Source organism: Dermacentor variabilis, chromosome 1, assembly GCF_050947875.1.
Source record: "Dermacentor variabilis isolate Ectoservices chromosome 1, ASM5094787v1, whole genome shotgun sequence".
Classification (NCBI taxonomy): Eukaryota; Metazoa; Arthropoda; class Arachnida; order Ixodida; family Ixodidae; genus Dermacentor; species Dermacentor variabilis.
The window spans coordinates 231745557-231773103 of record NC_134568.1 but is presented as its reverse complement, the minus strand read 5'-3'; the positions used below and the strand labels follow the sequence as shown (position 1 = coordinate 231773103).

General features: G+C 45.8%; 1 protein-coding gene across 2 annotated transcripts in view; it reads right to left on the bottom strand.

The window, feature by feature from the left end:
* LOC142559026 (E3 ubiquitin-protein ligase MARCHF6) overlaps positions 1-27547 on the bottom strand; it is a 168791-nt gene that overhangs the window by 30012 nt on the left and 111232 nt on the right. For both annotated transcript variants that reach the window (XM_075670815.1, XM_075670816.1), the window contains exons 13-15: positions 24084-24287; positions 21005-21156; positions 81-270 (exon numbers count right to left, since the gene is read on the bottom strand). In XM_075670815.1, coding sequence (XP_075526930.1) covers positions 81-270; positions 21005-21156; positions 24084-24287 — 546 coding nt within the window. The remainder of the gene's footprint in view (positions 1-80; positions 271-21004; positions 21157-24083; positions 24288-27547) is intronic.

The following is a 27547-nucleotide window of genomic DNA, read 5'->3' as shown; positions in this document are numbered from 1 at the left end:
ACTTAACTTCTACCACAGTGCAAACCATTAGTAAGGTAGCGCCAGCTTCTGGATTGCTGAAGCACAGTGCATATACCTACCGGCTCTGTCTGGCCATCAGAAGCATCTCCAAGCAAGTAGGAGCGCAGATCAAGGAGGCAGGCCACACCCACACACCATGCACGCACTAGGGCCTTGAGCCACTGTTTCATGTGGCCCTGTTCCAAGAGAGTGGGTAGCACCACCTGCAGCAGGATCAGCTCCAACGAGATCTCTTGAGATGGACTCTCACTGCAGGAACCAATATGCAAATTTACTGAATATGCATGTGCGGTGCTCATTGAAGTACGCTCCATTTATTAAAAATCTCAAGAACTAATGCTTACTGCTGCGTCTTGACATCAAATGAGCATTTGTTTACAAAATTTGTGATTGTACATTTTAGACATTATGCAGTGTAGTGAAGAATATTATCACTATTTGAAAAAGAGTAAGCTGCTCATGCAGGAAGACAATTCAGAAGCTCGAGGTTTGCGCTGTTTTCAGCCATTGCTGGTTAGCTTACTGCGACTGTGTCTGCTTATAATGAGTGCTGATACTAAATGTCCCATTATATTTGCTGGAGGTTGCTTTTCACTACAATCCCAGAACTCTGCAACCACACCTCGCCTCTAGTTTCTCTCACAGCCACAAAGAGTAGCAGGTTGCTTCCCAGCCTCTGACTGTGGTCTGTTCCGGCATCGTTCAGCAATGTAACCATGGTTTCTTCAGCGGAGCTGACGAACAGGATGTAGAGGACTGACTTGAATCATACGACCGAGTAAGCAAGCACAACAAATGGGACGACGCACATAAGCTCAACCATGTCATCTTTCACATGACTGACATCGCCAATCAGTGGTTCTGTAACCACGAGACTGACCTTACCACCTGGCTGGCCTTCAGAACGAAACTCATGGAGCTATTCGGTCGTCCAGCCGCCCACAAGTTGCATGCCAAAGAGCGCCTGTGAGGACAAGCTTAACAATGTGGTGAGAACTACACCAGCTACACTGAAGATGTGGTTGACCTTTGCAAGCATGTCAATCCATCCATGACAGCGGCCGACAAGATCAAACACATCCTGAAAGGCGTCAATGACGATGCATTTCAGATGCTTGTCACCAAGAACCTGCAAATGGTAGTTGTCATTCAACTGTGTTAGAGCTACGACGAGCTGCAGAAGCAACACAACTCCACTCGAAACGCCTCCTTGCCCCATGAAAACATTTCAGCCTTAACAACTGCTGGTCTTGCAAGTGACCACTCTCATGTTACTTAATGAGCTTAACGAGAATACAGGGGATTAACCGAGGGGTGCGATTTTTATATCATAAGAAGCCACCAAACAAGGACACCAAGGACAACACAGGGGAAATTACTTGTACTTATTAACTGAATTAAAGAAATAATAAATTAATGGAAATGAGAGTGGATGAAAAAACAAATTGCCGCAGGTGGGGAGCAATCCCACATCTTCGCATTACGCGTGCAATGCGAGCGATGTTGGCTTCTTATTAATGAGATTAAGCAGTTTGTATGCAAGCAGGTTGTGCATCAGCTGTCCCTTGTACATTGTACCCTTGGTGGTGCCCCATCTACGTTGCCACCCTCAATAATGCATGTCATTCAAGAGCAAGTTTCCAAGTTGCTACCTGCAGCCTTTGCGATATTAGTGACTGCTCCGCTAACCTACGCCGGATCCGTAGTTATGCCGAAGTCATGCCTCTACCCCATCGCCAACTCCTACGTGCCAACACGCACCTTTCTTGTGTCACCTCAACCTGTGCACCAGGCTGTCTGTCGATTCTTACGACTGGCACCACGTTTTGAAAACCCATGGCGCACCCCTGACAACCGCCCCATAAGCTACTCGTATGCTTTCCCAGGCCACATAGCGTATTTTTGCCGCCAGCATTGATTTCTCTTTCATGAGGAAGTATGCCCAAATAACTACGGTTTCGCACTGACCACAGAATGTTTCGTCTGGTCCTTCTGCTAACTCTTTCTATATGACTCGCCGAAACTTCCAACGCACGTTGGTCACCTTCACCATTTCGCCGTTCCCTTTCACTAATTCTGCGACACCCTCAGCCTGTCCCTGAGGAAAGCTAGAAGCCACAGTTCTGGGAGCAAGAACTGTACAGCTTTCAAACTTTTCAAGACCTCGTTTGTACCCCTCTAATGTTGTTGCCGGGAGCAGCAGTATCTATAATGACTGAAAACCTTTGCCATAAACTCCAAAAAGTAATGAGTCCGCTTGCTGCCTTTCTGTTGAGCACTGCAAGCTCGCAACAAATCTAACCTTTTGCAGTGTGCTGCACGTGGTGTGCACAGCATGCTACAAACGCTACTAATTTTCTGACGAATCTCCCTTCCCCCCCCTTTCCCACGAAACAAAGTTTCAAGATATGGTCTTCACGAATGGAAGGGAAAGTTTGAATGTGAAAGCAAAGCAATGTCTAGTTACGGTCAGAAGAGGGGGGGGGGGGCAGTCCCCTCTCCCATGCACAGAACATTGTGGCCCCACTCATGCTACCTCATTATTCTGGAATCGTGTTAACCATAACTGCTGAGGAGGGATCAGCGCTAAAAATTCCACACACAGATAAAGATGGGACAAGCGCATGCACAAAACTTGGGGGCACTGTTGCTCCCCGCCAGACCTTCATGTCATCGAAGAGCTTCTCATTTCTGGTACTTGACCGAATCGTCGACCACGCTGCGCGGACGCATTCTGAATATATTGCAAGTTGCTTGTCTACAAAATGCATAATAAGTGCCCCCTTCCCCCCTTTTCTTTCTTCCTTTTTTTTCCCTTGCCTCTGACTTTCATTACGTTGATAAACTTGAGAAGGGCTTGCTGTTAGGCTAGTTTGCACATGCTGATAAGAATCAAAATAGGGTGAAAAACAGGACAAGAAGGAAAGACCTACAGAACGCTGATTTGCGCATGGCAAAATACAATATCAAGGATGGGGATGCTGGTTTAGCGAAGCTAAGAAACTGCCACAACAAACAGGTGGGAGGGCAGGTAGGTGAATGGCTTCGAAGTTCATGCAGAAACAGAAATATAGGAACGTTAGGGGCCATCACGTCATTCAATAATCTGGTGAATGTTGTTTAGTGTGACAGTGACTAAAGGCTGTTTCACATGCTGCGACTGCAACGATGAAAATCGGTGCTGTCGCACGCGTCGCAATGTGATTTTTAGAGGGCTCATTTCACATGATTGCGATTTCAACAATGCAACTGGTGCGACGCCCAGGGTTGCTTACTGCCAGGTTTCGTGGCACACGCTGCATAATTCTTTTATTGTAGTGAATAAAAAGTTTACACTATAATATTATTGACTTCTCTTGATTAGAAGCAAATAATATGTATGCTTACTAATTTAAAAATGTTAGTTAAGATTTGTCTTGGGGTGCGCGACGGCGGTTTCTGTAGTTCAGTGCGACATCGCGCACGTAAACAGCTGTTCGCAGGTGGTTCAGCGATTCTTTATTCTATGGTTCAGCGCTGTGTGTTGTCTTATCTACCTTCCATGACCGTTTCGTTCTGCCTGCGCTACATCAATCTACAAGATGACCTATCGACAAGTTCATATAGCTACCCTCACCGTATATGCAGTATTCGGAATTCGGCTGCCACGAAGTTGTCGTGTCAGCCCAACAAGATCCTCGCGCTACCCGTGCTCGGCGTCAGCTTCGGGAGAAATGATGCGTGTATATTGCCCGTCATTGCGCATATGTGGTGCCTGATCCTAGCCATATTCTTACGCCAAATGCAACAAGAAGCACCAACCCGAACGCCCGCGTGTGCCCCTGAACGAAGCCTCAAACGATCCGTGTGATTACGACGTGGAATGAAAATTGTGTTGTGAAATTCAACTTTAGCGCTAGCCTGGTTCGTCCATCGCCGTGCTTGCGCTGCGAATATATATATGGGAGCCCTCTCTAAATATTTCTAAAGGCGCAAAAGCCGACGCATCAAATGTTTCGAGCAGTTACCGTCACTTTTGTAGAAACCTGTACGTTGTAACATAGCATTCTAAAAGACACGCTTCTCGTCCACTTTGTTGTCCCGTGTCTCGCGCTGGTAGTGTACTCGAAACTTCTAACAAGAAGACCATATCAATACGCGCCATCCATAATGCAGGATCGTAGGCCCACGGCAGGCGCACTTGCCGTAGAATTTTTCAGTGTTTCACCTAGGCATATACAGCTTCACTGGAAAAAGAATGAATGCCTTTCTGCTAGAGACCAAGACAATCATGAGGTGTATTAACAAATGAAAGTTTATTGAACATGCTGAGTAAATGCTGTTCGACAAGCAATAAATCGAATTTACACAAAAAGCAGAAGCAAGATCTGATGTGTGTCCATACAGATCCCAACAGGAAACGCATCCATCTCTGAAAGTGTAACAGCTGCCATGCTGACACGAGATTCTCCCAGTGTATTTGCATCTACAGCATCCATAATTTCTCTAGGCAGCCGATCTCCACAGAATGCTAGCTTCTTCCTCTACAATGCACTCTCCACATCTGAGCATGCATTGTAGAGGAAGAAGCTAGCATTCTGTGCAGATCGGCTGCCTAGAGAAATTACGGAAGCTGTAGATCTAAAAGTGCTGGGTTAATCTTGACAGCACGGCCTCCGTTAGAAATGGATGCATTTCCTGTCAGGAAACGCACATGAATTTTTGCTTCTCCTTTTTGTGTATGTTCAGTCTATTGCTTGTCAGCGAGCATTTACTCGGTGTGTAGATTAAACTTTTGGTTGTTAGATCATCTCGGTTTTCTTGTTTGTCCTATGTGTTCTCTGGTGCCATTTGCAGCCAGGCTATTCGTTTTTTTTTTTTTAGACTGCACCAAGTCACTTTAATAGCCCTCATGATACCTTATAAAATCTTTTATTTGGCCAATGTAGCAAGAATGTACAGTGTGAAGCAGTAAGAAAAGGGTATGCTAACTTCTAATTAAAAGGTTTATTGTGAAAATGCAGTGATCTATAAAGGTTATCACAAAGTAGTACAGCAATAAAACCTGATAAAGACTAGTGCTTGATGAAACCAAACATAAAAGCAGGAAAGGGAGAAAATGCATATAGATATACAAGTCCAGGAAAAAAAAACATTGTGATCACCAAGTGTGCATGTGGCCACCTTCCAGGAAACTCATTTTTTTCCCAGTGGCATGGAACTGGAAGAATGTGCTTGCATAAGCAAACTGTCAGTCTGTCTATTGGAATAACAACAGTGTTTCTTGAAAGGTGCTGGCATGCAGGATTGGCAATTGTAATGATTTTTTCCAGCACTTGGAATTTTTCTCTATTTTCTTTCTGTAGCATTTTTATTTATGTTTGGCTGCATCAAGCACCAATATTTATCTATCCTTCAAAGATGTCTTTCCTCTTTTGGGGAAAACTCGGGGAAGGCAGGGGGGGGGGGAAATTCAAGACGATGAGCAACATGAGAACAAGGTGAAAGTAGGAGCCAACGTTTCCACACGTGGACCTTGAAGAAGACAAGTCCACTTGTCGAAATGTTGGCTCCTGCTTTCACCTTGTTCTCGTTTTGCTCATCGTCCTTTTTTTTTTCTGGTAATTTATATAACTCGCCACATTTTTACAAATGAACCTCAGTTGAAAGTTAGTCCTCATCCATATCTAGTGTCATCCTGTTGATACTGCTTCATGCTATGCACTCTTGCAACATTTGTGTGTGTGTGTGTGCACACGCGTGGATTTGGATGTGAGATCAGGCCCTTGGGCAGAGGTATCATTCTTCTCCTGTGCAGCCTTATGAATTCATTAACTATAGTGCAACAGAAATGCGATGAACAGGAACAAAGTGAACACACAGAGCGCTTCGTTCTTGTCTGTTGTCTATCTGTTGCACTTTAGTTAATAATGAATACACACAAACTCATCTAGTTTTCAGTTATTATGTCGGGCTTATAAGCCTGCTTGTGTCCTGGAATATCTGCATGGCTATGTATCCTGTAATTTAATTTCTAGCCATGTGCTTGCAAGTTGCGTGTCAATCTCCGGATTTTCCTGACAATCTTGTGTGACGTGCAGGCCCAGACAGTTTCCGGTGAATCCATGCAGGGTGTTGTGCAGGGTGTAATCTGCACTACAAGTGCTGCTTTGATTGCTTTCAGGTCAGCTTTTCTAGGCGTAGGATGACCAGGAATGGTACTCACTTATATGGGGTTTAGTTAAATGTAAAGTCATACTACTGTTACACTGCTATTGCCAGATCAGTGTACTATATGTGCCTTATGTTTGCTTGCATCTTCATGATTAGCAACCTCCTCTGTGTGTTTGGCAGTTGCATATAGTCTCCTGGCCTAATTCTTTGCCCCCATATACCACGGTATGGGCCTGTTGTGTTTCAAGTTCAGGTACTCCCGAGGTTGTGTTTCTGAAGGGAGGGGTAGTCGTCTTTGCATCTCATATGCTAGCTGGCATAGTATCTTGGGACAAGGTTCTGAGCTCTTGAGACAAAGAATTTGTGCTGCAGGCTGCAACTCTACTCTGTCTAGGCGCTTGTTCGTTAGCTCTCTCTCATAGAGGTCTTCAAGCATGGTACAGTTGGAAAGACCTGTTATTACTACCCGATGCCTGTATCCGATTAGTTGTCTTTTTTGTGTGCTGCTGGTAATTCATACCGTACCATACCTTGGACACAAGCACAGCATCTGCGATTTTCTATAGTATCCACTCGTCCACCCCCATTATTTTGAGATTATTCTTTTCACCAGCTGTGGAAGTTGCGTCCAGGCATTGCATAATTGTTTCACCCACATGCTGGCTCTGCCGTCATGGGCTTACACTAGCTGAGGATTTGTGGATGTTGACTTGCGGGCATATTTGTCCAGCTATGTGGATCACAATGTGCAATCTGGGGTAGTTCTTGATTCTAGTCTTTCTTTTTTTTCCGACGTCGATATGAGCTGACTTATCAGAAAGCGAGATGCCAGACCGGCCAAGAAAGTCTGCAGTGTTGTCGAGGGCTTGTTGCATCATTCTTGATTTCTGTATAAGATAGCTTTCCCATAGACTATAATACACCATAGGCTGTAGTGTTTCTTGTAGTATGCCCGTGTTTTTGGTGTGTGTGGGCCAAATGTACCTCCAACTCTCACCTGGAATTTTCTGTCTTTCAGAAAGTTACTGTTTAAGTGCTCTACCAGAAATGTTTTTGCTCATCGTTCCTCTTATTAGAGCAGCATGAGGTACTGCTGTTAAAAGCCTCTTCATTCTTTCATAAGCAGTATTACACAATGTCCTGCAATAAAGTTTCTGCCGCTTATGGCCCACTCATATCTGCCAGAAGGGACCACTCTTGAAAAAGGTTTTCTTTGTGCTATGTGTGCGACGTAGTATGAGCATTCATGCCTTGACATTTATACATCTGTAGAACCAGCTTCCTGACAGAATACTTGCTATACCTGATCATGCTTATTTATGCAGTGCTGTTGAACAATACATATTGATGCAATGAATATTTACACACTCGAATTATCACGAAAGATGGCTGTTTTACAATTCTGCCCTTTGCTTTCTATTGGTGTTAAGATTTTGCATAAGCATGCCCCCCTATGCAATAGTATTTTGAAGTGTAATGGTTCAATAAAAAGTGATGAACTAAATCTAAGGGCACCCGCCGTGGTTGCTCAGTGGCTATGGTGTTGGGCTGCTGAGCACGAGGTCGCGGGATCGAATCCCGGCCACGGCGGCCGCATTTCGATGGGGGCGAAATGCGAAAACACCCGTGTGCTTAGATTTAGGTGCACGTTAAAGAACCCCAGGTGGTCAAAATTTCCGGAGTCCTCCACTACGGCGTGCCTCATAATCAAAAAGTGGTTTTGGCACGTAAAACCCCAAATATTATTATTATTATTAAATCTAAGGGCAAGAGCTTTCTTTCTCACCTATGACTACCATCGAAATGCGACTTCTTCCATGGCTGGCAAACCAACCCCTCGCCTTGTGTTAGCAGCAGAATGCTATAGCCACAGTGGCAGGTGAACAAATTGAAGAACAATATTTCTGTCTATAATTTTTTTTCTTGCCTGTATGTAAGTAAAGTTTGGAATAAGTTTGTCATTGCAAAAAAGCCCAGTTTGTGGTCTTTAATTGAATTAACCACATATTGTGTATAGTTGAAATGCAGAAATTTGTTCTAAAATCCTCGGATGATATATGTTCTTGCAAGTAGCATGGTATTTCATTACTTATAAAGATAGTAATCGCAGCGGATATCGTTATATGGGTTTACACACTAATATATGTGATCACAAACTTATTAGAAACTTACTAGAAACATGTAAGGCATGAATGTTTCTGTACACTTGATCAGCTGTGAACGTGCAAGAACTGCTTGTACTGGCTGACTTCACTGCACAGTTTTGATTTACTTTTCTTCAGCGTGTCGTTTTATACTGTTTTATCCCCACAAGAACAGGCTGTTTGCCTGCTTTTCGCATTGTTGCATGAGTTCTACATAATTGTGCAGGAGGGTACATTGTCCCTGTGCCACTATAGCAAGCAATTTACTTAATCTACTAGCTGTACAGTTAATTACCTTGCAGAGCAAGTGTTCATACAGATGCAGTAAGGATACAAAGTCCGCAACATAGTCAATGTTTATTGGTTTCTGTGCAACAAAAAAAAATTTCTCCAGAGAAGAGGTGCAACTTAACGTGCATGTAATATTTTATTCAAGCCACGGATTTAATGCTATCATAGCAAATTCATTACGATAGCCTACACTTTTGCTCTGTCAAATTTAATAAGAGGCAAGATAAGCTTTCAAGATGCATCAGGAAATTCATGCTTGAAAACCGACAAGAAAATGCAACTGAACGGTACCGCGTTCAGCGCAACGTTGAAACTTCGGGTACTTCGCTTATGGACATACAGGACATATGGACGCTTATGGACGATTATGGACATACAGAGGGCACCTCGTCACTGCCCGATCACACAACACCAGTCAGCTGTGACCAGTTGCCCAGCTGAGGCTCACCTGCCCCATTGTAACCTGAGCTGCCTGCTGTGGAGAGTTCATCCTAACTAAATGTCTTGGCAGCTTCCAGAACAGCCGGGTGTCAGGAGACCCAACACTTTCAAATCTTTCAGAGATACTGGCCCTTATTTTACTGTGAAATACAGATGCCGTAATTTTCACAAAGGCTTTGAAACAGAAAGCAGCCCTGCTTTGGACTGTCTGCCTCATCAATTCTCAAGTGTGATCAAATAACAATATGCGTCGCATGATGAGTGTAAAATACCAGGCTCCCAAGTTATTTTGAAACATCTCTTCAAAAAAGTCGGACAGCATGTCACTGAAAGTGAGTGAAACTTGCATCATATGATACTATCGAAGTTCTAGCGCAAAGCTTCATTCCTGCATTTTTAAATCTAGAATAACATAGCATGCCCACAATGCCGAAAGCGTAATCAAGCAATAGGCGATGCGCAAAATAGTGCCCGCCCTTTTTCGTATGTAGCCATGGCCGTACCACTCACTAGAAAATCTGGCTGGAAATCAAAGGTTACCTCCACTGTTACGTGGGCTGCAACAAGTCTGGCCTGCAAACAAGATGACACACGATAGCGCGCTGTCCTGTTTTAAAGCGAAGCTTTCTTTGCCTCCTCCTTCGACTTTCCTACTGCTGCTGCTGCTGCTGCTGCTACTACTGCTGCTGTCTTGCATGCCACATTGAGGGTGGTCAGACTGTGTACATCCATGGAAGGAGCATAGCAGAGCGGAACGGCAACACGAGAAACTCGTTTGGGCTTTTGCACCACGTCTAATATGCACAATGCCCTCTGGAGCTTCCTGGGCGTCACCACAATAGCCTCTTGAAGGGTGTAATTATCCGTGACCCCCCCCACACACAAAAGCATTGCAGAAACTGCAGCGCTTACCTTTCTACTAACGTGCAACCACCCAGAGGGGAAGTACAGTGCAGTCCACTTATAACGATACCACATATAACGATATATCGGTTATAACGATGGGTCGACATGAGAGTGTCATCTTATGCATTAGGTCTATGGGGAAAAAAACCATTTATAACGATAGGTTATTCACCGCATATCGGATATAACGATCAAAATTTTGCAGTCTGGACGGCGTTTTCCGTGCCAAATAATCGTAACACTTGCGTTGCTTAGTTCCCTGAAACGAACGATGTCGAGATGAGGCGATGTTTACCTCCGTAAGTTCGTATCTGCCGCCATTACCGCGCAGCGCGTCTCGCCCCGCCCGCGCACCGGAGAATAGCTGAGTAGGCGCAGCGCGCCACAAGATGGCGCTAGCTGCTTCATGCGCGTCGGCCACAGTCGCTCTGAAAGAGAGAGAAAGAAAAAAAAAAAGCGACAAGCAAAGCAGCGCGGTGGCGCCCGTCCCGCGTCTCTCTCGCGATAGCAGGCTGACGCCACCGGAGCAGCGTGCAACCAACGGTTCAAATGGTTCAACCCAGTTAGAAGATGGCGCCGACAAAGCGCAAAGCTGTTTCGCTTGACACGAAGATGGATATTTTGCAGGACTCTCGATGCGGCTTCAAGGTGAGCGCCCTCGTGAAGAAGTATGAGCTGGTCCAGTTAACGATATCAACCATCTTGAAAACCGGGAGCACCGCGATTGTGAAGGCAGGAGCTATCAGCGGCCATGCCGATCAGCGGAAAAGGGTTAGAGACCCTTTGTACGCCGATGTTGAAGAGGCGCTTTACCAGTGGTTCATCACCAATTGCTTCAAGAAGGCGGGCTTTGTGCGTAAGGACGAACTTCCCCAACCCGCTGAGACCGACCCGGTGGAAGTCGCTGACATACCGAGCTCTGGGAGCTCGTTCCTACTGGTGACACAGGTGTTGTGCCGAAGGAGGAGTTTTTGACTGCAGACAGTGCTGCCTCGTTCTGCGATGAAGTCACTGACGAGGCGACGGCATCAGCGACAGTGACAACGAGGTCGACAGTGGCTCCTTGACCCCGAACACGATGTCCACGCAAAGTGCACTGTCGTCGATTGACTCCTTAATTGATGTTATGCATGCTAAAGGATTGCCGCCAGTGTTCGCGCAGCAGCTGGAATCCATGCACACCGCGGTTGTGAATCTGAAGCTGCCGCAAAAGCAAGTGCAGATTTCGGACTATTTCGGCGCGCCTAACCATTGACACGGTCACTGGCGCTAGAAATAAAGTTTGTTTTTTACGGCCTACTGTCTACATCATATATTCTTTAGAGCAAGTAGCGAATTGGAGTTCGGAGCTGCAAAGGTATGTTCCGCGTTTTAAAAAAAAATTTTTTTTTTTTGATAACTGCAGTCCAGATATAGCGATCATCGGTTATAACGATCATATTTTTCGTCTTTCTCGATATCGTTATAAGTGGACTGCACTGTATATAGAATGGTAGGAAGGAGGAGGGAAACGAATGAATCCAGGAGTGAATCCAGGAGCATCCAGGAAACGAGTGAATAACAGCTTTGGCACTCTTTTCTTAGAACTCGCATATGTGAGGTGAGGGCAGGAGAGGGAAAAGGCGACGTGAAAAGGTGGGGAAACGCTACTACTAGGGCTCCCGAGGCACCCTAGCGATTACACGACAGCGGTTGTGGACAAACTGAATTAATTTAAGTTCTAGGTATGCTACGTTTCTGTTATTTCTCAAAAATAAACACGATGAAAATTTATGAAGTGGGAAACTGACGCACGGCGTGCAGACTCAAGGCTGCATTAAAGCACTGTAGCATCTAGGCAACATCGTAGCACCGCCGAGTCTAGGCATTGCCTTTCGACTCACTTCGATTCAACACTTTTGTGTCCACCATGGTACTTTGCAGTTATGGCATTGCTCAATGTCGTGGGTTCGATCATGAATGCAGCAGCCACATTTCGACGGTGACGAAATACAAAAATGCTCGTGTGCTTCAGTTTAGGTGCCTGTTAGAGAACTCCACAGGTGAAAATTAATCCATAGTCTGTCACTACGTGCCTCATAATTCGATTGTGGTTTGTGGTTTTGGCACACACAGTTCCATAACTCAAGTAAAGTTGAAGGGACACGGGTTTTAGAGACCAAAAAAATCTCGAAAAGATCAATATTTTGAAAACTGTATTTTCGGAATTTCTAACTATTTTTCCACCACTAAGCCAAATTTTGCGCATTCTAAATCAATATTTTAGCCATAATACAAATTTTTGGCGCCAGTTTGGGCTAAACATGAGTCAAATTTTCCGTAAAAAAGTCTTTTCCACAGCGCGTGAAGGCCCCGGCAGTCATTCGGTCACGCCGACCCGTATATAGTTTGAAAGAGCAGTCTCTCGTCTTCATTTTCGTGCCACCACCGGCTCCGTACATACATTGGCAGTGAAGAAATTCCACCTCAAAAAGAAGACTTAATGCGTGCTGTAATTGGTTGACAAAGGCACGTGACTTTCAGCTAGCCATGCCACTGGCTAGACTGGCATCGTCTGCCTCGCTACGCAGCTGCTCTGCACATGTCGTGCATGCCAATGAGGTTTCCCACACTGACAGCGATGCCGACTTCAAATCCGAAGTTCGCTATGATGTACATACAAATTTAGAAAAAAAAGAAGGAAGAAGAAGTCGGTGTACAACGTCGAGAAAAGATGCTCCGCCGCACCGCTTCCCAATCACATCAATAAAGGCGCGTTTATAGTCCAACGTTATCGCCACACGGGCGAGCATCGCTCGATACGGGGATCCAGTTACGCTATCTGCACCATTGTGTCGAACCATCGGTTTAACTATAGACGCTGTTGTCTTCGCCAACGTGACGTAACGTGTGCGCACGGTGACGCTACGTCGGACTATATTTAGCCCAGCCGTTCCCAGCAGTCGAGCGATGCCGGAGATCCCTATGTCATGTTAGGCCTAGTCCCCCGAAGCGCTCCTGACAACGGCTGCATTTCATCAACGTTTTGGCACGACGCTACTATTCTGCAGCCGGAACTTTTGTGGCATATTGACAGTGAAGCTCAAGGAAAACTTAAAGCATTAGCGTCAACTCCTCCTACTGACTGAAAATCGGAACTACTAGATCGCGTTGATGACATCACTGCCGGGGCAAACGAGCTGGCTACGTCTGCTGGGCATGTGTCTGCTGAAAACTTCCAGCGGGTGCTCAGAAGGCATCCCCGTAGCGACACTAGTCAGACAGACTACATTCCTGGAGGCTACTAATGCAATAACACTTGTATATATTCAAATATTTTGTAGTGTTCTGTTATAAAAATAAGCTCATTTTGTCTTTTCAAGTTGTCTCAAAATCTCATTTTTGGTATTTTTTAAACTTGCCGAAGCACTATCTCGGTCTTCAGGGCACATGGATTCATAATTTTAACAGTGGCATGTAGCTACACAATGCTAGGAGCAGATTTTTTAAATTTCGCTTTTGTAAATTTTAAAATCTGGCTATATTTGGACCACATAATTGTTACGTCTGGGGATCGAATTTCAAATTGCTGTAAAATTGCTCATACCTCCAATATAGAAAAAGTAATCCAACAGTTGTGTTGCTTACACTGTGTAGTATCCAGCCATATGTCTTTATGAACATTCTGGCTGATACTCTTCTTACAATTGTTCCGATAAACTATCGGTGATATGCTGGTGATTAGATTTAATTATATCTGGAACCACTCAGTCAATTTAAAAAGTTACTGTATTTTTGAAATCAGCATGAAAAACTTTGTCTAGGTGACCATTTTGATTAAATTTAGTAAAAAATAGAAAAAATTTTCTAAGTACCTCTTCCCCCCTTAACACTTCTGCCACGATGCGATGAGCCGTGTAAGGCAATGACAATACTAACCTTCTCAGAGGTTATGAACAATGGCGCACAACGCCTCAAGCAAACACATCTTGCTATGTGTTATGTATATTAAGCAGACAAAGCAGTAGTGCATGCACAGTAACACTCACCATCAACTCACCACTCTCGTATTGCATTAAACGCTGAAGAAATAAAACATTTGCCATCAACATCGCTATATATATATATATATATATTTTTATTTTTTTTCCTTCAGCTACATCACAAGTTCCTACTGGAACATTATGTGAAGGGGGCTATACAAAAAGCTGTAAGATCAATAACATGGAGTGAATATTTTTGAGTTTTGCAATACAAGTAATCACTACATTATCAACACAAGCAACAAAACTATTGAATGCACTCATAATGTTGGGCTGGTATTGATTAGGGCAGTAAATGCAGATACAAAAATTTTGCTTGATACAAGTGCGTACGACCAAAAAAAGTGAGACCTTTAGTACCAATCAAACATGGTTATACAATGACTATATAGTTCATAAAATAAAAGAAAAAAAGCCAAACGAGATAAGCTATGAAAACAGGACGTGCAGTTCTTCCTTGAATGCATCAGAGTTTAGCATATTGACCACTCTATCTGAAAGACCGTTCTAATATGACACCCAGCACATGGTGAAGCCAACAAATTAAATGCTTCTGTTCGGCCGAACAGGCATTGCAAGCTTCACCAGGGTGCATACTAAGTTGACATTTTCAAATTTTCAAGTTTTCCAGGTTTTCCCTAAGTAATACAGAACTTTATTTTATGCCAAGACAGGATGACACCACCTTGCCCGATGCTGTCACTCTCAAGTAAGCATTTTAAAAACTTAAAAAATACAACTTAATCCAAATACACCTTAATTATGTTTATTTAATTATTTATTACGCAGCACATTGTTGAAAATGACGAGTTTAGAGTCACAATGCCGTTTGAATCCAAAAGGATGAATTTTAGGCAAATCCATGTACTCCCATGCTGGTCCAACCGTTCTCATTGCAGTTCCCATAGACACTAGCACCTGAGTTCCCTCTAGTAATTATTGTATGAAACTCTGATAAAAACAGAGAAAAGTGGGTTAACGCACAACGAAAAGGTATGCAGGAATTCAATACTGACTGATGACACAAGCGCTGCTTTACACTGCAGTTTTCAAGTGTTGTGTTCAAGCTTGGCCGACAGGCAAAAAGCAAGCGTAAGGATGTTAGCTCTCACTGTGCCACACTTTTGCACTGCAGCAGCAAATAAAGCCAGACATGACAAACAGTAATACAGTAAAAGCTTGTTAATTCAAATTAAATGGGACTGTTAAGCCAGTTCGAATTAACATTCGAACTAATGAAAGTGAGCACAACATGGCGACAGGCTCTTTGCTGCACTTTCTGCCAACACAGATGTCCCCTTTGTAAGTAATGGTCTTATCTGGCTGAAGCTTGAAAAACAATGCTGTCTCATCAGCGTTAAAAATATCACTTGGCAAGTGGCTGTTCAGGAACTGCTACTGGGCACCGCTTCTCCACGTCGTGCATGTGTCGGCATCCACTTCTTTTGCCTCACCAGATATTGTGCGGAAGATAAGGCTATGCCTTTCCCTAAAGCGACAGAACCAGCCCTCGGAGGCAGCAAAGTCTCGGACATCCAAGCAGTGGGCAAAATCGGCCGCCTTTGCCATGATTAAGGGTCCGCTCAAGCGAAGTTCTGGCTTCTAATTTCTTTGACCCACATAATCACAGCGCTCTAAAGTTCAGGGTACTTAGCTATGCATAGCCTTTTTCAGCTGCTGGCAATATCTTTGGCTTCGTACGCATCTTCGATGCTCTTTCTGTTGTGGATGTAGGTAGACAACGTGCTCCGCGGCATGCAGTGTTTCTTCACAATTTCAAACTTCATGGTCTTCCCTTCGTCTATTTATCGCAGGATCTCTACTTTCTCCTTCACAGTCTTCGTGGAGTACAGTCGACTCCCGTTAATTCGAAGTTCACGGGGACCGCAAAAAACTTCGAATTAAACGAACTTCCAATTAAAGGGACACTAAAGGTTACCAGAAACTCAAGTTAAAGTGGTAGAGCAATGTTCTAGAACGGCTAAGGCATCAATCTAATCGCGAACAGAGCTTTAGTAACCGAGAAATTGAGGTAAATGCATGACACGATTTCAGACCCCCCAGCGACATTCAGGTACTAGACCGATGACGAAAGCACTCCTCATAATTTGTTTTACTAATACTCAACTACTCGTATTAAAAATATCATTTCATTCGATTATAAGACGGAAAAAAATGCTACTTGTCTACGTCTATTCGATTGTAAGAAAAAATAACATTTTGACGTTACCCTTCAGTAATATGGGTGTTTGAAAGGTTTCATTTTCGCTCGACTCTGCGCGCTCGACTTTGCGCCGCGCACGCTTTGGAGTTTCAGTAGTTTGGTTATCGCGTCGTGCTGCGAGGGTTCTGCTGGCTCGCGAAACTTTCATTTGGAACAAGCAGCGAGATTGTCACGTCCATGTGATGTCGTGGGAAGCCCTCGTTGCTTTGCCGCTCCGTAGAGCCGGTGTCGAGGCCGCCGTCGTAGTACGCAACGACGCCGGCAGCGCGAGCCCTCAGCAGCAGGTCGCACTCGTCAGTGCTCAAATCGCTGAAGTTCAGCCCACCATCGCGAGCCAATCTGTCGATGTCAGGGTCCATTGCGATGAGCGTCGAAGTTTGCGTCATAGAATGAAGTACCAGCTTATGGGCATCTTGCGCTGGAGTTTGAGGTATAGTAGCGGCGCCTGGTGGCGGTGCGGGAAACGACATCTGGGTCGTACCTGCTTGGGTCGTATTGAGCCCTGGCTGTGGCGAAGCACGTTTCTAGGCCGAGTTTTGCGTCGATTCGCACTTTTTTATGCCCTGTTGCGAGTGCGAAAAGGCTCGTCACTTCTCACAGACCACGCAGACTCCGCTGCGAGCTCGCCGCAGCCTATAGTTCAACGAAAACGGACTCTCCGTGTGCCATGGGACGTAATGCTGGGAGCAGAAGGAATCGGTGATGCCGATCCGGAGAGACCTAGCCCAGCCTCGAAAAGGCGTCACCGTCATTACTTCTATGTTGTGGGCTGCCATGAACAAAAAGGCCTGAATCCCAACATCAGATTCTACCGTTTTCCTTCAAGGCCTCACGAAGTGGAGCGTCGGGCGCGCTGCATAGCTGCAGTTCGTCGCGCTGAGTAAGCGAAACTTCGTGCCATGCTGACTGCTTCGCCTGTCTTGAAGCTTGCTTGATTATCTGCGTTCGAAATTTCGGTCTTTTGCACCTACAGTCCCGACAGCAGACCGACATAGCAGCAGGCATGGCTGGTAATTCACGATTCGAGACCCGGCCACAGCGAAAATTAACAATTCGACCGATGCGAAGTGGTGAAGTGTGTGCAAATGAGCAAAAATGGTCGGGCTCATTCGATGACAATTCACTACTCCACTACGAGCAGCACACGTTAAGAGAGTTAAATGCGCTCATCCTTGATCTCAAGCCAGCACGTTGAGGCAGCGCAGCAAGGCAGTATTGATTGCAGCACATCGATGTTCGAGCGCTGTCATTAAAAGCTACATCAAGCGAGCAGCGCACAAGCTCGCGCTACAGCATGATTCGCACGCACGTGCGAGCTCATATCCATTGCATCAGTTTAGCGGCATGCAGTCAACAAAGACTGCAAGAGGCCCGCCGTTTGGCGGCCTGTCGAAAGACCGCTGCCGTCGTGGCGCGTACGATCGTGCGCTCGAGCAGTTCGTACATTGCGGCGCATACCGTCGTGTGCTCGAGCAGTTCCGTACACATGATGTGTGCCTATCGCTGCTGTGGATTCATTTATAGCACGCATTTCCTCGCGTTTGTGTGCCTGAATCTAGCAGCTAGCGTGCAAGCCTTACCTGTAGTTCCAATTCGTATGCGACTCGCTTCACTTGCGATTGACACCGTGCTAAAACTTCGCCGCCTAATTCTTGAACGGCGTACACGAATTCGGCACTGCATAATTTCTTGCCTTTACGCAGCGTTCCACCCCTGAAAAAATCTTCGGCGCCTGATATGCGCAGCAGGCCGTGCTACAACACAAACGAAAGTGGCGGGTCCATATTGTAAATGTGCTTTCCGAAGCAGACAACCGAGCTTGGTACGACCCATTTTAGGACAGAGGGTGCTTTTTAGCACCTTTCTCGCAGCGCCCCCTGGGCAATGCAAGAGCCCCATGGTCGCGCGTTTCTCCTTCCGCTAGCCACCATACTCCCGCTTTCGCTCTGTTGTCGGCTCTGTCTTGGCTCTGTTTCTGGCCGCGCGTTTGCGTTTTGCGCAGAAAAGCCGTAGCGCCGTCTGCGGACGCCGTTCTACTCACCGATGGCGCAACGTCACTATGAGATCATGATGTCAGTACTCCTCGATCGGAGGGCGGGCGATTTGAACTGCGCTAGAGGTACGCGGACGCTTCAGAACGCATTTTCTCTTAAAATAAGTCTCTCCTTGGCACGAAACAAGCGTTTCGAGGTTTCTGGGATGGTATTTCAACAGTCCACGTTGACTTAATAGTAACCTTTAGTGTCCCTTTAAGCACAAAACACAAAAAATAGCACTTTATTTCTGGCGAAATCGAGTATTTTCTCTAAGAAAAATAGTCGGTCATCTTGCTTTGCTTCTTCTTGCCGAATCGCGCTGCTGAAAGCAAGCTCTGCAGGCTGTAGATGTGGCGGAACGCTTCTTCCGCGTTACCTTCAGCGGCAAAGAAGAGCTCCGGAAGAGCAAGGCCCGCAGCTACATCGGCAGCCTTAGGTTGCGGCTCGCCTTCAACGTCATCGTCGCTATTCGTCAGCGCACCGCGCGTTTCGACCGCCTTGTCTACGGCGACGTAATCTTCAAAATTGACGTCCCTGAGAGCATCACCAAAATCAGTGCCGTCAAGCTCGCTTGTTGACGCTTCCTCCACTGAAATTTCAGAGGCATCCTCCGAAGAAGCTGCCACAAAACCGCAATCCCTGAAGCAGTTTGCGATTGTTTCTTGCTTCACACGATCCCATGCTCGCGCCAACATGTGGATGGCACTAAGCAGGCTCACCTCGTACTTTGTGGAGCTATCCATACACAAAATCATGAGCTCGAGGAGGTGCCGCCTGTACAGGACTTCAACATTCTTGATGATGCCTTGGTCCATTGGCTTCACAACAGCCGTTGTGTTAACAGGCAAAAATGCGAGGCGTATTGCACTCAAGGCTGGCACATTCACGTGAGCACTGCAGTGATCGACAAGGAACAACACCTTGCGGTTCGAAGCAGCAAACTTGCGGTCCAATTTGCTTATCCAGCTCTTGAAGATTTCGGCCGTCATCCACGCTTTTTTGTTTGCCTCATAGTCCACAGGCAGCGTCTTCACGCCTTTAAAACATCTCGGCTTCGCGGCTTTCCTGATCACAAGTAACCGACATCGTTCCGTGCCAGTCATGTTTGCCGCGATCAGCACCGACACTCTCTCCTTGCTGCGTTTGCCCCCAGCACAGTCGTCGTCCTTGAATGTCAGGGTCTTCTCTGGTAGAAGCCGATAGAAGAGTGCAGTCTCATCTACATTGAAGATGTCTTCCGGTCTGTATTCGGCGAGATATTCATGCAGCTTTCCGTCCTTCCACGTGGCGCATGTTTCCTGGTTAACGGACGCCTTTTCACCACACAGGCTCTTGAAAACCAGGTCATGGCGATCTTTAAAGCGCGTCAGCCATCCATCTGACGAAACGAAGTCATCGATCCCCAACATTGCTGCAAGCGTTCGGGCTTTCATCGCAACGATGTCTCCGCTGAGAGGAAGTTTGTTGCTCCTGGCCTCCCTAATCCAAACCAGCAGAGCCTTCTCCAATTCTGGGTAAGCGCCGGTGCGCATTCGCTTCCGAGAAGTCTTGAACTTGTCGTTCTCAAATGCATCCATTATTGTGCGCTTGTTCTTGATGTAGTTAGAGAGCGTGTTTGGCTTGATCCCGTACTTCCGCGCTATGTCTTGTTTGGCGGCACCTCCCTTCTCAACTTCCTTCAAAACCTCGACTTTCGTTGCCAGGTCGAGCGTGCGATAAGAGCCACGGTTTGCCATGGCTATAAACTGCGCGACTAGGTACAGTCAATTCCGAATCACTCGTGGAACAAGCTAGCCTACGAGCTTCCCGCACAAAGGCGCTCGACCAACACATGCCTCTACCATTGCCTCGACATACGCTGCGCACGCTACAAGACTAATCTCACACAATCTCGCCACTGCCAGTATGCAGCGCTGCGTGCACCTATGGCACCTGCGTGGCCTCCGCGATCAGCTCCGGCCACGCGCGGCAGCCGCGCGTGGCCTCCGGCGGGAGCCGCTTCACCTCCCGCCGGAGTTGATCGCGGAGGCCACGGCAGCCGTAGCAATGAATAATCGCGCCGCTCCAAGAAGGATGGCGTTGCGGGCGGCTGTGGTGGCGATGACACCAACGCGGAGCACGGAACTGTTGCAACACTTGAAAAATTGCACATTCTACCAAAGAATGACGCTCACCTCGAGGATCCCAGCCGAAAATTAACTTCCAATTAAACAATATTACTGGATGAGGACTTTGAATTATTGAGCGATTTCTTCTATAGGATTACATGCAAAACTGACGGGACCAGCACTTCACTTCTAATTAATGAAAATTCCAATTAAGCGGCTTCGAATTATCGGGAGTCGACTGTACTTTCCTGCGAGGGCAGGCTTAAAAGAACCGATGTGCAGAAACAGCGCGCAGGTCCAACAATGCAACAGCACTACTACCACCACTAGCATGCGAGACTGCTCGACCTAAGATGATGGTGTTGATGGCAATGTGGCTATTCTCTTTGACCACCGCGCCAGAACTACGACAGTCGTGCCTCCTATCGTTCAGCTGTGAAAGCTTCCAGTAGTGGTTTACGAAGACGCTTGGCGGCACACGGTTCGAATGATAGGTGGAGGCGCCAGTTCTTTATTGAATTAATGGGTTGTATTATACATAGACTTCTATGCACCGCAGCGACCAGTTCAGTTTATCAAAAATTTTAAATTAATGAGTGGTGAATTAACGAGCTTTTACTGTAGATCCATGGGCCTAATTGTTGGCAATATTTTTTACCTTGAAATCAGTACGTGGTATGGGAGGAAGCCTGGCAGGAGAAACTTGATAAGCCGCACAGGCACCCACACCATGAGGAGCACTGTAGTACCGAAAATCACCAGTGACACCAGGAAGCGGCGGACATGTTGCAGAATCGGCAGGTGGATCATCTGTTTAGGCCAAACACAGCATATTGAAATTAACAAATTATGCATGCTTCTTTAAAGGAACAGTGTAGAGATATTAATCAGTAAAGCTAGTTTAGTGTGTCACACTTGTAAAAATGCAAATATGTAAGTCTTATCCCGAGCAGAGCTTTGATATGCTAGAAGAGATGCAACAGAAGACAAGGGGCAGCACAATTTTCGAAATTCACACACTTGCTGTCAGTGAAGTCACATATTTGAGCAGCAACTTTGTAAGACTAGTTAATGATCACTAAAAATGACTTCACTGCATTTAAAAGTAACCAAATGCTTAATATCGCAACATTTTTTCGAGTTTTTTCACACAAAAAGTATCCCAAATATATGGAAATACAGACAAACATGATACTACAGCATGACCAGATGTTACTTAGCCGTTTCATTACATCAAGAAATTTCTTACCCAAAATACTGAATTTCTTTACTGCTGATATGAATTTGAAACAGCAATGTTTTGGCAGTAGCTCTTTAACAGAAGATTGAATCTGAAGGGCAGAACATGCCATAGAGGAAAAATGAGCATGGTGCTCTGAGTTTTGCTCACTGCACATGTTTGTTATCAGCAAGAGGCGATTGCCACTCTGCTTCAAGAACACACACACAAGAACACATCTTTTCACTGAGTGACGCCGGGTAGGGGACGATTAACTGTACAAGTTGCGTGGCCGGGTTGTCTTCTTGTAGACAAAGGCTTTCTGTGAACCGCATTTTAGGATATCACGAGCGGCCAAAACAAATCCAACCCGAAACTCCACTTGGACAAATCTTTACATTACAGTTTTAAATTAACAAAATTACTGGAAGCCACATTTGCGCTTTTCGGAAGGACCTCTCCCCTCCTATTGCGCCAGCGAAGCGCAAGACCCATCACTGTACAATTCGCGGGTCTGTGCTGAATGCGTTTTATTCATGCTCGTACGGTGACACGCGAGTGGGAATGGACATGGATGTTCTGCATGCTGAACGCCACTTTAGAAACTAACAGCATGTATGTAGTGTCAGCAGTCATAGACGCAGATGCCGGAAAGGAAGGGCCAAGAACGGAAAGACATATCGGTCACAAGGCGCCGGAGGATTAAGCAGCATGCAAGAAGAGATGCCTAGACATTTTAGGGCCGCCTAGGAGCGAAGATGACTAGTTTCAACAGGAGGTCGGTTCCGAAACCTGCCAAAACAGTCGCCTTTGTTCACGCACGATTCGCAACACAAGTGCGCCGATGACAGCACAGGCATATCTATATAGGTTAGTTTGCTTCTGCAGTGAATTCATTTCTACCTTACCTTTAATAAAAATGCACAAGCCCTTCGAAGCACTTGCGGCGCACCGCGATCTCATGTAGAGGCAACAGGAGTTCTTAGGATAAGAGTCGCTAATACCAATCCACAGCGCAAGCGACTTGCAATGTTCGTGAGCAGAAAAATAAGTCAACGTTTGTGCGTTTGTCAAGAGCATGGAAAAGCAAATAGGTAAGTTCCTATGTTTCACTATATTTGGAAACTGTCCAAGACATGTGGGATCTCAGATATGCTTCAGATAGGCATATTTTAGCATTTCAAGTTATATACATACCCAACCAACTATTTTGCGATCCCCTTCGAGTTCGATATATCTGGGATAGACTGTAGTAATTACTATCTAATAATTTCGAAGGGAATAGTTGTGGGATTTGCATAAAACCTTGACATAAGAGCCATATGTTGCAAAACCTAAGAAAAGTTGGTTTACAAAAAAAAAAACAGAAACAGGTTCGTCTCAGGAGTTAGTTTATTTTCAAAGTGCCATTATTCAGATATCTTCCAGCAAAAATGCAAACTTGACATTTTTTACACCTCCAGCAGCACAGAAAATTTTGTTTACAGGCTCATGCTCACTGTTGTGCTTCATTTTACTTAAAAATTTGTGGTGTTTGTGGCCACGAGAGGATTTCGCATTACCCTTTATTGCATCATTGTGACGCTGTGAAGTACTGCGACTAATACAGCTAATACAGTTTGATGCTTTCCATTTACACGAAAGCTTAGCCACTTTTATTCAGCAAGTCCACAGACTAACTTCACAGGCACACTCGCCTCTTTTGCGGTCCTCAGTCTAGCTTGTGCAAATGATCTGGGGCTCGCTCACCTGTGAACAGCAAACTCAGAACGGTTCATCGTCCACCACCACGCCTGCCTTTAGGCTGTTAGGCCTAACCAGCACTGTTTCACCAGGTGTCGGCCACCAAAGTGATTAGTGCCACAGGTGCGAACTATATGCAAATTTCGACTTGAGGGGGGCTTGACAGCAACACGAATTTCACCTCAAGGTGTGGTTTCACGGCAATGGCGCCCGTAATGCAGTGAAACCACCTTTAGAGCGAAGTTCTCCACCATTAGAGTCACCAAAGAGGTGGGAAACAGGGCAGCTGGCCTTAGAGCAAAGTTTTCCACCATTAGCAATGCTGAAGATGTGGAAAACAGAGCAGCTGGCTGAAGATACAACATGAAAAATTCATGCATCTGCGAATAGAGAGCGTTTCTACAAAGGTTGGGCGTTATATGCAGTTATTTCTGAAAATCCTACGTGCATTTCTTTTTTTTTTTTAGTGACTATTCTTTCGAGAATAAGTTCTGCCTTGAACTAGGTGCAAATTCTTTAAAAACTTTGAATTATTGGTGTCGATACAAGAATCGTAAGAAAAGCTTTAAGAATCAGGCATTTCACAAAAAATATAGTAAAAGTCTGCAGGCGTGTACTTAATACGTTTCAAAGCATGAAACAAAAGCATTTTTCCATTCCACTCCTTTCACAATGCAGCAACTCAGGGCCCCATGCTCAGGAGCAGAACGCCATGCCACTGAGTCACAATGGTGCATGCGCTTGACTCCTGTGATAAACCCATGATGGACACTACCTCTTGTATTGGATTGAAGTCTGGGTCATTCAGGTTCCGTAGGAACCACAGCAGGCCAGGCCGCAGCACCTCACGCAGGAGCAACACAAATGAGGCAAAGTAGAAGACGTACACCATGCCAACCAGCCAGTGCAAGAACATGAATGTCCCAGGTGCCAGCTGGAAGCTGGACTCTCGATCTGACAAAGTGGCATCCAGCATACTCTGCAAGGAACAAAAATGCACATGTTCATTACGTGCCAAAGATGCAATGTGGACACTGCATGTCAGCAGCAATGCAGCAGCAATGCAAAGTAAATTGTTGAAGCCTCAGCTCACTTAATTAAAGCAGACAATTCTTAAAGGGACACTAAAGGTTACCAGAAACTCAAGTTAAAGTGGTAGAGCAATGTTCTAGAACGTCTAAGGCGTCAATATAATCGCGAACAGAGCTTTAGTAACCGAGAAATTGAGGTAAATGCATGACACGATTTCAGACCCCCCAGCGACATTCCGGTACTAGCCCGATGACGAAAGGACTCCTCATAATTTGTGCTACTAATACTCAACTACTCGTATTAAAAATATCATTTCATTCGATTATAAGACGGAAAAAAATGCTACTTGTCTACGTCTATTCGATTCTAAGAAAAAATAACATTTAGACGTTACCCTTCAGTAATATGGGTGTTCGAAAGGTTTCGTTTTCGCTCGACTCTGCGCGCTCGGCTCTGCGCCGCGCACGCTTTGGAGTTTCAGTAGTTTCGTTATCGCGTCGTGCTGTGAGGGTTCTGCTGGCTCGCGAAACTTTCATTTGGAACAAGCAGCGAGAATACCACGTCCATGTGATGTCGTGGGAAGCCCTCGTTGCTTTCCCGCTCCGGAGAGCCGGTGTCGAGGCCGCCGTCGTAGTACGCAACGACTCCGGCAGTGCGAGCCCTCAGCAGCAGGTCGCGCTCGTCGGTGCTGAAATTGCTGAAGTTGAGCCCACCATCGCGAGCCAATCTGTCGGTGTCAGGGTTCATTGCGACAAGCGTCGAAGTTAGCGTCATAGAATGAAGTACCAGCTTATGGGCGTCTTGCGCTGTAGTTTGAGGTATAGTAGCGGCGCCTGGTGGCGGTGCGGGAAACGACATCTGGGTCGTGCCAGCTTGGGTCGTATTGAGCCCTGGCTGTGGCGAAGCACGTTTCTAGGCCGAGTTTTGCGTCGATTCGCACATTTTTATGCCCTGTTGCGAGTGCGAAAAGGCTCGTCGCTTCTCATAGACCACGCCGACCACGCTGCGAGCTCGCCGCAGCCTATTGTTTAACGAAAACGGACTCTCCGTGTGCCGTGGGACGTAATGTGGGACGTAATTCGTTTCTCCTTCCGCTAGCCACCCTACTCCCGCTTTCGCTCTGCTGTCGGCTCTGTCTTGGCTCTGTTTCTGGCCGCGCGTTCGCGTTTTGCGCAGAATAGCCGTAGCGCCGTCTGCGGACGCCGTTATACTCACCGATGGCGCAACGTCACTATGAGACCATGATGTCAGTACTCCTCGATCGGAGGGCGGGCGATTTGAACTGCGCTAGAGGTACGCGGACGCTTCAGAACGCATTTTCTCTTAAAATAAGTCTCTCCTTGGCACGAAACAAGCGTTTCGAGGTTTCTGTGATGGTATTTCAACAGTCCACGTTGACTTAATAGTAACCTTTAGTGTCCCTTTAAGAAGAAACTCGAAGGAAGCATGTGAATATGTTTAAGAGGCGTGACTTTGACGAGTAAAGTGCATGAACTTGAGTGCAGTGGTTTGTGGAAAGACAACAAGAAAGACAACAATCAAAAGTTGAGCACAAGCACACAAGTGACACAAAAACAAATCAAAAAGAAACCAATTGCTGGAAACCATGGAGCTCCAAGGACACCAACCGCTGGGAACCACCGAGCTTCAAAGAGGCAAATCCTGGAGAACCACAAAGCTCTGGGGAATAAGGCATAAAGAAAAAAGGAATGCAGATAGTTGCAGGGAAGCCATGTAAAAAGAAGGTCGGCCACCGAACTAGGCGCTGAACAGGTGCCGTCAATTTTCAGACCCAAGCCGCAAGGACTTACCCAACCAAGGCAACCAGTGAAGGGCCGGCCAACACCTTCCTATGACAAGACACTTTCAAATTTCTCCAGGCCACATAATTCTACCACAAGGCCTATAGGCTCCTGCACCCATGGGCAGAACGCGAGGGGTTGGATTGAGGATACGAGCTTTCAGACAGCTGCCTCACCAGAACATCCCTTTCTCTTGGTGCTCCATCTTTGAAACTGATGCTGTGCCTGCCTTTTCTCGGCCAACTGAAGACAACTTTGTGCTAGACATCTCCACTCTGTCCCTCAACTCAACCACTACTTTGGTGAGCTCAGTGCCCCTTCCCTCATCGTCTCGACCCGCCTGTCATACAGTGGTGAACTGCTTTGTTTTAATGTAAAAAAAAAAATTATACGGTTTTACCTGCCAAAACAACGGTTTGATTATGAGGCATGCCATAGTGAGGGACTCCGGAAATTTTGACCACCTGGGGTTCTTTAACGTGCACCTAAATCAAAGTACACAGCTGTTTTCGCATTTCGCCCCCATCAAAATGCAGCCGCCATGGCCGGGATTCGATTCCGCGACCTCGTGCTTAGCAGTCCAACACCAGAGCCACTAAGTAGCCACAGTGGGTTTTGTTTTACTGCACGTTGTTCCCATTTGCTTCATGTTAGCGTCTTGCTGAAGTCATTGCCATTTTCTTTCTCTTTAATGTGTGCATTAAATGTATTGTGAGTCACATGTGCTTGCTTTGCTCTCATTTGGATGCTACAAGGTTCTGCCTCAGTGACCCATCGCATAACTAAGATCCTGAATCACAGTGATCCACAGAAATGAAGTTTCATAATTACAGGTGTACCCAAATACTGATTACACAGACTAATAAGCATTAAAACAAAGAGGCAGAGCTACAAAACAGTGTTACAACTGAAAGCTTTGTTTTATGCCCATCTGTAATTCTGAAATGAGCACCTGCCAAATCCTTGTGCTATCTCAAAAGCTAGCATTTCACCTAACTTCATTAAAACAGTGTTACAGTACACAGAATAACAGCATGAGCCACATGCCCTTGAGATATGACATTAGCCTTCCATCAGCCAATAGGAAGTCACACCCTTCATTCTTTTGTTAGTGTTAAGAGTGCTCTTCTGCCCTTTGGTAGTTAGTTTTCTGTGTACTATATCTTTTTAACACTCATAGGGCCTGCCTGCTCACAGAGTGCTGATTTCACAAAGAGCATAATTTGTGTGGTGCCAATTTCAGAAGCTATTGAAGGGGCAGAGGTTTTCGGGTTGGTCATGCTCTTGGCACATACACACATAAGCTATACACACAGCACTGCTCTTACAAACACAGCCACAATGCTATGTCACGCTGATAATGCGCATGTCATTTGTGACTTGGAAGTAGTACTAGACATGCAGC